This window comes from Zea mays, chromosome 7 (genome assembly GCF_902167145.1).
Source record: "Zea mays cultivar B73 chromosome 7, Zm-B73-REFERENCE-NAM-5.0, whole genome shotgun sequence".
NCBI classification, from domain to species: domain Eukaryota; kingdom Viridiplantae; phylum Streptophyta; class Magnoliopsida; order Poales; family Poaceae; genus Zea; species Zea mays.
In genome coordinates this window covers 150,732,461-150,744,770 of record NC_050102.1, presented here as the reverse complement: position 1 = coordinate 150,744,770, position 12,310 = coordinate 150,732,461, and the positions used below count along the sequence as shown (strand labels likewise).

General features: G+C 43.8%; 2 protein-coding genes across 2 annotated transcripts; both read left to right on the top strand.

Annotated features, from left to right (window-relative positions):
- Positions 1-3,138: 3,138 nt before the first annotated feature.
- LOC100279317 (uncharacterized) lies at positions 3,139-5,738 on the top strand. The gene is made up of 6 exons (NM_001152338.2): positions 3,139-3,358; positions 3,438-3,591; positions 4,058-4,189; positions 4,281-4,421; positions 4,608-4,853; positions 4,939-5,738. The coding sequence occupies exons 1-6, from the start codon at positions 3,216-3,218 to the stop codon at positions 5,572-5,574; spliced, it is 1,452 nt and encodes a 483-aa protein (NP_001145810.2). The 5' UTR covers positions 3,139-3,215; the 3' UTR covers positions 5,575-5,738.
- A 1,478-nt stretch (positions 5,739-7,216) lies between these two features.
- LOC103633113 (protein argonaute 18) lies at positions 7,217-11,778 on the top strand. Its single transcript, XM_020541121.2, has 21 exons — positions 7,217-7,498; positions 7,578-7,927; positions 7,997-8,124; positions 8,240-8,352; positions 8,441-8,544; positions 8,664-8,799; positions 8,889-9,005; positions 9,089-9,196; positions 9,284-9,355; positions 9,616-9,738; positions 9,830-9,980; positions 10,051-10,172; positions 10,246-10,380; positions 10,459-10,562; positions 10,645-10,707; positions 10,778-10,841; positions 10,907-11,030; positions 11,114-11,187; positions 11,255-11,349; positions 11,423-11,454; positions 11,528-11,778. Exons 1-21 carry the CDS (start codon positions 7,370-7,372, stop codon positions 11,662-11,664), a joined length of 2,481 nt encoding a protein of 826 aa, XP_020396710.1. The 5' UTR covers positions 7,217-7,369; the 3' UTR covers positions 11,665-11,778.
- The last annotated feature ends 532 nt before the right edge of the window (positions 11,779-12,310 follow it).

Below are 12,310 nucleotides of genomic sequence, written 5' to 3'. Positions count from 1 at the left end.
AATCCGTGCGCGACGCATGGGCGCGCCAACGGTCGGCAGGGGGCACCGGACTGACCGGTGTGCACCGGACAGTGTCCGGTGCGCCAACTGCCACGAATCTGCAACGGTCGGATGTGCCAGAAAATGAAAGAGATCGCGCACCGGACAGCTACAGGGACTGTCCGGTGGCGCACTGGACTGTCCAGTGCGCCACCCGACAGAAGGCAAGACTTGCCTTCCAAGAATGCCTCCAACGGCTCCTAGCTGCCTTGGGGCTATAAAAGGGACCCCTAGGCGCATGGAGGAGTAACCCATGTATACTTTGAGCATTCTAAGTCTTCCACACTCCGTCTCTGCGCACTTGATCGATCGTGTTAGTGATTTGAGCTCTGTTCTTGTAGTGAACTCGTTGTGCTTCATTTTGAGCTCAAGTCTTGGCTTGTGTGCGTGTGTATTGCTGCGGATTTGTGTGTGTTGCTTCCCATCCTTACTCTAGTGCTTTCACTGTGATCTTTGTTGTAAGGGCGAGAGACTCCAACTTGTGGAGATTCCTCGCAAACGGGAAAAAGAGATAAGCAAAGAAAAGCTGTGGTATTCAAGTTGATCATTGAATCACTTGAAAGGGGTTGAGTGCAACCCTCGTCCATTGGGACGCCACAACGTGGAGGTAGGCAAGTGTTATACTTGGTCGAACCACGGGATAAACATTGTGTCTCTTGTGATTGCTTTTCTGTGATTACTTGTGTATTCGCAAGAGCTCGCTACTTAGCCGTACTAACACTTAACCAAGGTTTGTGGCTATTTATTGTTGATTTTTACAGGATCACCTATTCACCCCCCCTCTAGGTGCTCTCACCTGCATCGAGATTTTGGGTGAGAATCTTGCCACTAGTTTCGCCTTGAGCTCTGCATCGCGTAGGTTAAGTTAATTGAGTTATGGTCCGTTGGATTGCCGTATTGTTGCTCGCCGGCTATGGCGCCGCTGTAGGGAGAAGCGCGGGGTTCACCGGAGTTTGGGTTGGGTCAGGCGACGAGCGTGAGCGGTTGGATATAATCTGTGCGGCTGTGATCGTACTGATTGGGTTGTTACGAGGCTTAGACATGGACCGTCCGATCTAATCGGACGCAGTCGGGTAAGGAAGTTGCAGAGTCGTCGATCTCGGATCCGATGATCAGCGTTACATACTGATTCGGCCAAGGATGCATCTAATCATGGCGGTTGATTGGCGATCGGGCGATCAGGAGCGCATGATACCCTTCGGCCGTGCACTCTTTCTAAAGAAACCCCGCGAAAGATGGGAATCAACCCGCGGTCCACTGGGTCATCTTTCAACCCGCGGTCCACTAGGTAGGACCGTGTCATTTGTACACAGCTTAATGCTGGAAACTATTTACTGTTGATGGTGATCATCATCTTAGGGGCTTGAACATTGTGCACCGTGGAATCTTCGTAATCGTTGTGTGTTTGATTCCCCTATTTTGAAAACCGAATATTAGCAATATAAATGGATACGCTAAGGGCTAATTTGGGAACACCGTTTTTCCAATGAATTTTAATTTTCTCAAGGGAAAATAAACTAATTTCCCTTGAAAATGGAAATCACTTAGGAAAATGGGGTTCCCAAACTAACCCTAAGGCCTCGTTTGTTTGGTTGGAATTGAATTCCATTCTAATAATCATAATTTAGACACAAACTAATTAAGTTATTATATTTGTATATGTAATTTATTTGTATATTATCCTAAATTATATGAGAGAGATAGTTATACACTACACTTATGCTATAAAAAGCAAGTAGAAGCGTGTGATATAAGTTATACATTAGAAAAGTAGCATGTAAATCTATAGAATCAATTTCCATATCTTACCCCATGAATTTGAGATAGACTTATATATAAATGTTGGAAAGTTATGGAATGTCACATTCTAAAAAATAGACTACTCTATTAGTTAGATTCCAATTCCTCAAAATTAAGGGAAACAAACGGGCCCTAAAGGGTGTTTGTTTCTAAGAAGTAATTTTTATTTCCTTCGTTTTATTTCATTTTAGTCTCTAAATTGTTAAATACGAAAACTAAAACTCTATTTTTGTATCTGTATTTAATAATTAGAGATTAAAATATAATAAATGTAGGGACTAAAAATTAGATTATGTTTGTTTTCCTGCTTAGATTATATAAGTTGAATTATAGTAAAATGGTAAGAGAGTAAAATATCACTTTGGAACCATAAATAAGTTGAAATAATATTTTAATTTATTTGTTATTCCAAAATAATATTTTATCCTCTTAATTTTTTACCATAATTAATCTTATATAATCTAGTAGAGAAATAAATACACCCTTAAACTATCCGTAGTGGGAATCTTATGCTCTACTACCTCGGAATAGTACGCCAAGAAAAAAAACTGTTGTAGTCATTTACCTTATGATCCACGCTAGTGTTGAAACACTAGATTCAACGTGGCAACACTATTTGTACTTGCATGTTTGAACAAGCTAGCAGAAGTGAAGTAAAAAATATTAATAAAAATTATAGTGGTTTATATAGAGCTGGAATATTGAGTAGTTATAGATACGGGAGTTTGTCTACTGTATTTTAAAATATTCATAACTAGGATATACTCTCTCTGTTTTTTTAGTTGTCGCTGGATAGTGTAAAAATATTCAGCGACAACTAAAAAGAAAAGAGAGGGTAATATTTTTTAAGTATAAATTTAGAATAGGATAAGTGCGGAAGAAACAAACAAGCCTAAGGCTGTGCGCACTGGGGAGCGCTAAAGCCTACTGCATAGATATGCAGTCAAGAAAATGCTGCAGTGAGGCACTCCATCCACGACTGCAAATATACAGAGGGCATGGGAAACGCCATATATAGCGTTCAACTCCAAATCTCTCTCCTGTCCTTCCGTCGTCGGAGTATGCTCCACGTATACAAGGCGGCAGACACAGCCACACAGGGAGGCAGAGTGAAGTAAAAAAAATAATATAGTATGTGAAAGTTGGTATAAAGTTGAGATATAGAGTAAACATGATAGCGGAGGATTGTGGTATAGAGTAGATAATCTTGCTGACGAGGACAGAATATTCTTTTTAGAGTACGGATTTAGAGTAGTATGAGTGCGGATAGCCTAAGAATGTTGTACAAAAGTGGGCATCTCAGTTGCCGCTACTTCCCGACGTAAATCACAGCTACAGGGTGGACCCTGACCAAAGCGCCCAGGTGGCCGCTGCCGATGGAGGCGCTCCTCAAGTGGGCGGCCGAGCTGGGCGTCTCCGACTCGCCGTCGCCCCCTTCCTCCTCCCCCTCTGGAAACATCTCTTCGCCGTCCTGCCTCGGCGGCTCCCTCGTCGTCGCCGACTTCCCCGACGCCGGCGGGTGAAACCCCACCCCCATCGCTCGCGGTTCTTGGTCTCCCAGCGCTCGCTTCACCGCATTTGCTTTGCTTCGATCGCAGGAGGGGCCTCGCGGCGGCGCGTGACTTGCGGCGCGGGGAGCTGGTGTTGCGCCTGCCCCGAGCCGCGCTGCTCACAAGCGACCGCGTCACGGCCGACGACCCCAGGATCGCCGCCTGCGTCAGCGCCCACAAGCCCCGCCTCTCCTCCGTGCAGGTAAACACAGCCGCCATCAACAGATGTGGTGGAAATGGAACATTCTCGTGTCAAGCTGCCCTTGAAGTTACCAGGAGTCCAGGAATTGGGACAAGTGGTTATTAGGATTGAACAGAGCATTGTAACTATAGGGTAAATGGGTTAGTATTTGCTCCACCATGCATTTGGGGTAAGTTTGGATACAAATTATGGTTGTGCTATGAAGTGTATTGCTTGGGACACAGTTGGTATGCTCAGCATTGGAAACTTGCAGCGACCCTTTTTCTTATGTAACGAAACAAAATGCTTGTCATTTTATCACTAGCAAATTACCAAATTATCCTGGCTGGTATAAGATATTGGTGTTTCTGTTTTTCCTTTCAAAGTGACAGTATTAAACATTCATTGTTTAACACTTTGAACTTGTTATTACATTCTCTTGAGCATCCCTTTAAATGCTTACTGGCCTACTCTTTGAATTTTACAGATACTCATAGTGTGCTTATTGGCCGAAGTGGGGAAAGGGAGCAACTCTGTCTGGTACCCCTACCTGTGTCAGCTACCCAGCTACTACACTATCTTGGCTACCTTCAATGATTTTGAAGTCGAAGCTCTCCAAGTATATCTCGGTAGATCTGTCAACAATTTTCTCCATTATCCATCTTTTGCTGTGCACTCCAAAAGCACCCAACGATTTTTGTTGTTTTCAGGTTGATGATGCTATTTGGGTTGCACAAAAGGCTAAAAGTGCCATAAAATCAGACTGGGAAGATGCGACACCACTAATGAAAGAATTGGAATTTAAACCTAAGCTTTTGATGTTTAAATCCTGGCTCTGGGCATTTGCAACGGTATAGTTGTTTTTATTCTCGGTTTGGGTCAAATACTCTTTTATTTTCATAGGGTAGCTTTGTCTATTAGTTTAGTTTCCATGCGAAAGTCTCGAGATCTTATATAGGTTTCTTAGCTCCAAGTATTTTTAATTTTTATACATTCTGCATGTTTGCTTTCTAAAGTTTTGATTTTCGTATGTTAAGGTATCTTCTCGCACATTACATATTGCATGGGATGAAGCTGGTTGCTTATGCCCTGTGGGTGATTTGTTCAATTATGCTGCTCCTGATGATGACACTTTATTGGAGGACGAGGATACAGCTGAACTTACGAATTACCAGCAGAAGAATGGGATGACCAATTCATCTGAGAGATTAACAGATGGTGGATACGAAGATTGTAATGCATACTGTCTGTATGCAAGAAAAAATTATAAAAAGGGGGAGCAGGTTTGTTCTTAGTTTCACAAATATAACATTATTTTGTCTTTCTTTTGACATCTCAGTTTTTTTATACACATTTCATTTTCTACAGGTCCTCCTTGCTTATGGAACATACACAAACCTGGAACTCCTTGAACACTATGGCTTTCTTTTGGGTGAGAACCCCAACGAGAAAACTTTCATCGAGTTGGATTTGGATATTTGCTCAGTGGGAACCTGGCCAAAAGATTCAATGTATATTCATCCAAACGGACACCCCTCATTTGCATTGTTATGTGCATTAAGGCTTTGGTCAACTCCCACAAACCGTAGAAAGGCTGTCAGTCATCAGGTTTACTCTGGATCAATGCTTTCGACTGAAAATGAGATGGGGATTATGAAATGGTTAATCAACAAATGTGAAGGAACTTTGCAACAATTACCTACGACAGTAGAATTTGATGACAGTCTGCTTGTCCTTCTACGCACAATACAGAACAGTAGCAACTGCAGAGCAGATGCGAAGCGGTCAGGTTTTGAGCAGGAGTTTGCTGTGTTCCTCCGGTTCCATCGAGCGGAGCAGGATTGTTCTGGTAACAGTCTACTCCCTTTTCGACTTATGAGATCTGTGGAAAGATGGGAACTAGCTGTCCAGTGGAGATGCAACTACAAGAAGACGCTGAAGAAATGTATTTCGTACTGTGAAGGTTTAGTTCACGAGCTTCCCTTGCAACTAAACCAGCAATAATAATCAAGGTCTCAATTCATGTACTCCATTTTATAATAGTGTCTCTGTCTTCATGAACCGACAGAATGCCTTTAACACCTCGCCATAGGTTAGAATGATCTTGGATCAGCAATGTACTGCCAAACCACTTGATCAGGTTTACGATAAAGGTCACCGAGTTGTTTAGTTGTCCGGTTAGCTTTGCCTGGCAGGTAAAAATCTTAGGCTGTTGTTTTGATCGCCCAATAATCTGGATATCTATTTGCCAAGATTAGTTGTATATGTCGGGCTTCAAATCAATGAAATAGGTGCGTCCCATGCACAAAGGGGTAGGGGAGACCAACCACATATGTCATCGGATTACGAACTAGATGAACTGAGTGTTGATATCCTACCAAAAATTTAAGAATAACAATTATATCTAGGAGACTAGGATTGTACAAACGAAAACTACTGAACTGAGTGTTGTTTTGTTCAGGGGCGGTGAGTAGTGCCGGGAATATGGGCCATGAATTTTGGGCCAGCATGAGCACGGTCCGAAAATATGAGTCTAAATAACGGTCCGACACGGAATAATATGGATTGAGCTAGCACGACACGAAAGCGAACCTGAGCCAGGTCTCAAATTTTGGCTCGCCGGACCCAAGCACAACCCAATTAAGCCCATATGATTTAATTGTTTAATTTAACAAGTTATAGACTTTATATTGTTTGCTATTTAGACTTTACGTGGTTAAATGATGTTAGTATTGTTTAATATATTTAATTTAGTAAGATATGGATTTTACGTATGTGATCAAATATATGGGTCGGTTCGGACCAACGAAGGCACGATATAATTTAGGGTCGGGTTAGACCACTGTTTTTATACTTCAGAGTATCATGTTACGACTCAATTTTTTATAAGTTTTGTTGGTTCGAACTCGTTTGACATAAATCACGATGTACCCGACTCAATTCCAAGCAGTCATCGTGAGGGAGCGACCACATCCACCGCACCTTCTCTTTGCAGTTTGCACCGGAAAGATCTGGTGGGTCCCCACCTGATGACTTCCCACCCCGCCTATATATTGTCCCCTGCAGTGCAGGCACCAGCACCAGAGCGGCAGTATAGCTTGTAGTGCCAACCACGCGACGAAGGAAGTCGCGCAGACGGGGAGGCACCGGTCGGCTATTCCCTCTTCCCTTCCCTCCCTGCCGCGGCAGGCGCCATTTCGCATCTCGTCGCCGGCCATCCTTGAACACGCACAAGGTAAACAAATTGAAGTTTCGTTGCGCGCCTGACCAAAACGGCTCTATACAAGTCGGTCGCAGTTTCTTTCTCCCCTTCATCTTTAAGTTATCGCTATTCTTTCTTCTTCCTTCACATTTCTTGGATATCATCGTCAAAACGGTGAAATGTGACTTGTTTCCTCCGTTCCCTTCCTTTCTTTTCGTGCGACTGAGTTGTACTAGTAGCTGATCATGGGCGCTTGTTCTTCTTTCCCAGGGGGCGTGAGCAGCTGCCATGGCGAGCCATCAGCGCGGAGGAGGTCGGGATCAGGCGAACCCCAACGTCTTTCAGGGGAACCGGCGCAACGGCAACAAAAGCGGTGGCCGCGGCAGCGGACGAGGTGGGGGCCGAGGTGGCCAAGGCGGGGGCCGAGGTGGCTACGCCTACGGCTACCAGGGAGGCAGCGACTACGGCCGCGGGCGCGGGCACGGCGGCCCGCAAACGCCAGGACCTGATGATGTGCGCCAAGCAGAAGCAGGTCCGTCTCTCGCGGAGCGCAACGCGGCGGCCGCCGCAGCCGCGCTGAGGGAGAAGTTCAAGACGATGGACATTGTCCGCGACGAGCCCATGTTTCCAGCGCGCCCGGGCTTGGGCGCCGTGGGGACGCCGTGCGGCGTTAGGGCCAACCACTTCTTCGTCGGCCTCGTCGACAAGGGCCTGCACCAATACGACGTAAGACCGCTCGCCACTCCGCGTTCTTGGTGTTCATCTGATGACCACCGTTGCCCACCATTACTATGTGCTTATGCAGGTGACCATCTCACCAGATACAACGCCAAAGGGCATGTACAGGGAAATCATGTCGAAGCTGGTTTCCGAGAACCGGCAGACCGAGCTTGGTGGCCGCCTCCCCGCATACGACGGCCGGAAGCTACTGTTCTCCGCTGGCGAGCTGCCGTTCGAGACCATGGAATTCGTGGTCACCTTGTCTGGCAGGACGGAAAGGATGTACAAGGTGGTGATCAAGCATACCACGGGGATCAGCCTGCAGCAGCTGTTCATGCTCCTGGCGGGCTACCCTTCGGACATCCCGGCACAGGCGCTGCAGGTGCTTGACATTGTGCTGCGTGACATTATCCTCAACGAACGCAACTCCATGGAGTGAGTACTTGGCTTGCACCTCGATTTAAGATGACACCATTTTCATCTTGTTATTTTGACAATGCACAGGTACGTTGCAGTTGGCCGGTCCTTCTTCTCACCCCGAGGACCCAGGGATATTGGCATGGGTGTGGAGGGATGGACGGGTTTCTATCAGAGCATCAGGCCGACACAAAATGGCTTGTCTGTGATCATAGGTAGTTTTACGTGTGGGATGCTTATATGGTAGAAACTGTGCAATTTGATTTCGTATTCCAGTTCAAATTTCTGTGTGTTTTAAGATGTCCGATGGCCACATATTTTCCATTGCAGACATTTCTTCAACAGCTTTCATTCGACCCCTGCCACTGATTGATTATGTGATGTTGATTCTGGGCAAAGATCGCAGGACCTTTACAAGTATTACTCCCATGGATCTTGTCCTGGTAGGTATTCTTTCCCCCATTTCTAAGGCACAAAGAGCATTGTGCATAATTGAACTTGTGATGGATGTGGCCCTTTCTGAATTTGCAGCTCAATAAAGCCCTCAAGGGACTGAGGATTGAAGTCACCCACCGAGGAGCCGCACGCCCGAAGTACCGGATTGCCAGCCTGAAAAATAGTCCTTCTTTACAGTTGTAGGACCTCTCTTTTTTCCTACGTTGAAGAGAACATCCTAGAGTCCCTAGTTCAGAAATGTGGGGATCAAGTTCTTGCTGTTAGCATTTACTTCGATATGTTTTCTTGAAATCAACAGCTTTCAATCGTCCGCTGGAGTTGAGAAGTCCGTAGCAGATTACTTCAGAGAGACATACCAGCTGGAAATGGACTATGATTTTCTCCCATGCCTCCAAGTTGGCAATGATCAGAGGCCAAACTACCTCCCTATGGAGGTTGCCAACTATGAACTTAATTGAACTGTGGCCCTATGCATGGAGGTATGTTGTCTGCTCTTGTTTCTTAATTTCCATTTGCATTTCAGGTTTGCAGGATAGTAGCTGGACAGAAAAACCGCAAGAAGTTGGATGCCAAACAGGTCTCTAATCTAGCGAACTTAACCTGCCAGAGCCCAGATACACGTGAGAAGAAAATTCGTCAGGTTCTCGCTGTTTCTGCTTTTTCTCCTTCTTCTGTTTTACCTGATCTATACTGTGGTTAAACAAATTAAATCCTTTTTCTTAGTTTGTTGAGCGTAATGCCTACAGTAGAGCTGAGCGTGCCATTGAATTTGGCATGGAGGTTGACTATTGTCCTACTTCAGTTCAGGCTAGAGTTCTGCCGGCTCCCACTGTAATCCTTCTTCCATGTGTCATGCATTTTTTTTTGCAAATGCGATGCATTCTTTATTATAACCATGTTCTATTTTTGTTTCTGTAGCTGAAGTACCGTGAAACTGAACGTGAATGTTTGTGTTACCCAACGGATGGGCTGTGGAACATGAAGAACAAGGTATCTCATGAGCAGTTGAACAACCATTAACATTGCAGCAACAGTATATCATGATTCAATGTGCGATCAACATAGTATAACATATATGGACACGTCAATTCTTTCGGTGCTAAGCTTGATCGGTTGCTTGAGTTTTATTCTCTCTATATACTAGGTGTCTCTTCTGTCATTAGCCCAATAGGTAGTCTATTCCTTTGCAATGGAATAATGGAATTTGTGATGGTAAATATATGTTACTAATTTTTTTTCTTTATCTGCAGCTAGTAGTAGATGGTGCAAGGGTGGGCAACTGGGCCTGCGTTAACTTTTGTCGTGGTTTGAATGATAGTGTTGTTGATAAATTTTGCTCTGATCTGGTTACATGGTGTCGTACTAGTGGAGTGGTAATCTACATTTTCGTTGTGCCTTTGATTGCCTTATCGTCAAATAATATTCTTGCATGACTCCCACTTTACCATTTCGCTATGGTTCCAGAGAATGGATGGCTTGACACTTCCAATATACCGTGCTCAACCTGAACAAGTTGAAGATGAGCTTACTCGGTTCTATCAGAACATGCTAGTAAGAGGGCAAAAGATTGATCTTTTGCTTGCTATACTCCCAGAGAAAAACGGCAGCTTATATGGTAATATTTCTTACAGCGAAAATCGGCAGCTTATAACATATATGCCATGCCTGACTACTCTGAACAACAGGTAATTTCAAAAGGATCTGTGACACACAGATTGGTGTCATGTCGCAGTGTTGCCTGGATAAAAATATTAGGAATGCAAAACTTCCGTACTTTGCTAATGTTGCTATTAAGATCAATGCCAAGGTTAATCTCAACTTGATCTCTTCACAGAATTTGTTGAGCAACATTGGTACTAATATATTCACTCTCTCTGTAGTTTGGAGGAAGAAACTTAGAATTTGCTAATCCTGAAGAAAGCTTACCGTTTTTTTCTACTGAACCAACAATTATGTTTGGTGCTGATGTCACTCACCCTGCTGCTCTAGATGATACTTCCCCGTCCATTGCTTCTGTAAGCTCTTTTTCCGTTTACAATACGGATAGTATCATCTTATTACAATAACACTTTATGCCTGGTGGTTCCTTGTAGGTTGTTGCCTCCCAAGACTGGCCCAAGGTGGCTAACTATAATGGCATTATCCGTGCACAAGGTCACCGTCAAGAGCTCATTGATGGGCTGGAAAATATTGTCAAGTACGATCATCACCATCTCTGAAATTCAAATGGCACCCCATACCCGATTGAGAGAGTTCCTTAATTTGCAAAATATTTGCAGGGAACTCCTACTTGCATTCGTGGAACGGTCTAAGCAGAGACCCAAGCAACTGATCTTCTACAGGTTAGTAGTATCTTCCAGTTGCTTTTCTGACTGACATGCAATGGTAATTGACTCCCTCTTTCACCGTTAGGGATGGCGTAAGTGAGAGCCAATTCAAACAAGTGCTGGAGCAAGAAATCCATGAGATAGAGAAGGTAGAAACAATTTGAGACATCAAGTGTTGTTCCCTCAGTTAGTATAACATTTATACTTTCTTCAGGCATGGACAGCTCTTTACAATGAGAAGCCAAAGATCACCTTCGTAGTGGTGCAGAAGAGGCACCACACAAGGCTCTTCCCCAGCAATAGCCAATACGAGGACAAGAGTGGGAATATTCGAGCTGGTTAGGGATGCAGGCGCATTTGCTGTTTTTTCTATTGCGTTTTTTCTACAATGCTTTTGCTGAAACGTTTATGGAATTTGCAGGCACCGTAGTTGATAATAATATCTGCCACCCAACAGAATTTGATTTCTTCCTGTGCAGCCATGCTGGGGCCAAGGTATGTGTGTAGCATGTGTTACAACTAATTCAGAATCTGAAGATTATAGCTGCTCGTGGAATTGCAGGGAACAAGCCGTCCTGCGCATTACCATGTGCTACGAGATGACAACAAGTTCACCGCAGATGCTCTGCAGTCTCTAACATATAACTTGTGCTACATGTAAGCATGCTCTTCCCTTCCCTGCCATCTTGTTTTTTCTTGCTCAACTCACTTGTCCGATGTTCTTTTTCAGGTATTCATGCTGCACTCGCTCTGTGTCAATCGGTATGTACTTTCCAGTGCAAAACTGCAGATTTCTGTTCAATACCCGTAACATAAGTTCGTTTTGAATTGACAGCTCCTCCTGCATACTATGCCCACAAGCTCGCGTCCCGTGCCCGCTTCTACGCCAACCAAGCCTCTAATGCTGCTGCTGGTCCGCAGCCACTTCCGGAGGTCAAGGATGAACTGAAAAGGCGCATGTTCTACTGCTAGTCCTTGACCACTGAAAACCTCCTGAACAAGGCTTTGCTCTACTCAAGTCTCAAGTCCCTTGAATGATACCGTCTGCTGTTCTTTAAAGTACTGATAAAATTCCAGTTTTGTTAAGTCCCAATATTTCCGTAGTTGCATGAGTTTTATTTTCATCGCTGTTTTGACGAATACATTACACATGAACGTTTCCGTAGGAGATCAGCAAAGCACAAAAGATGTCACGACGAAAATACTAGGAATTGATTGATGCTCAATCTCGCTCCTAAAATATACAGCACAAATTTGTATTAGAAATCCTCAAGTATCTCGCCCCTAATAAACTACTAGAAATTTATACTTTCTTTATCTATACATTGCTCACTATATTCAAAACTATAGACCATTTTAGCTTTGTTCTGAATTAAATTTATCCAAATTTATATAATTAAATGGAAAAATGCACCAATATATTGTCTTCTTTGTCTCATTAAATATTCATGAAATATATCTTGATAACATATTTATTTAAACACGTAGATATCGCCACATGTTTTGAAAAAAAAACCTAGTCAAAACAAGAAGTTGAATTTAAACTTAAAGTGACGAATAATTTAATAGAGAAGAACGAACTAATAATTCAATCGACTAGCGTCACTACTTAGCCAAT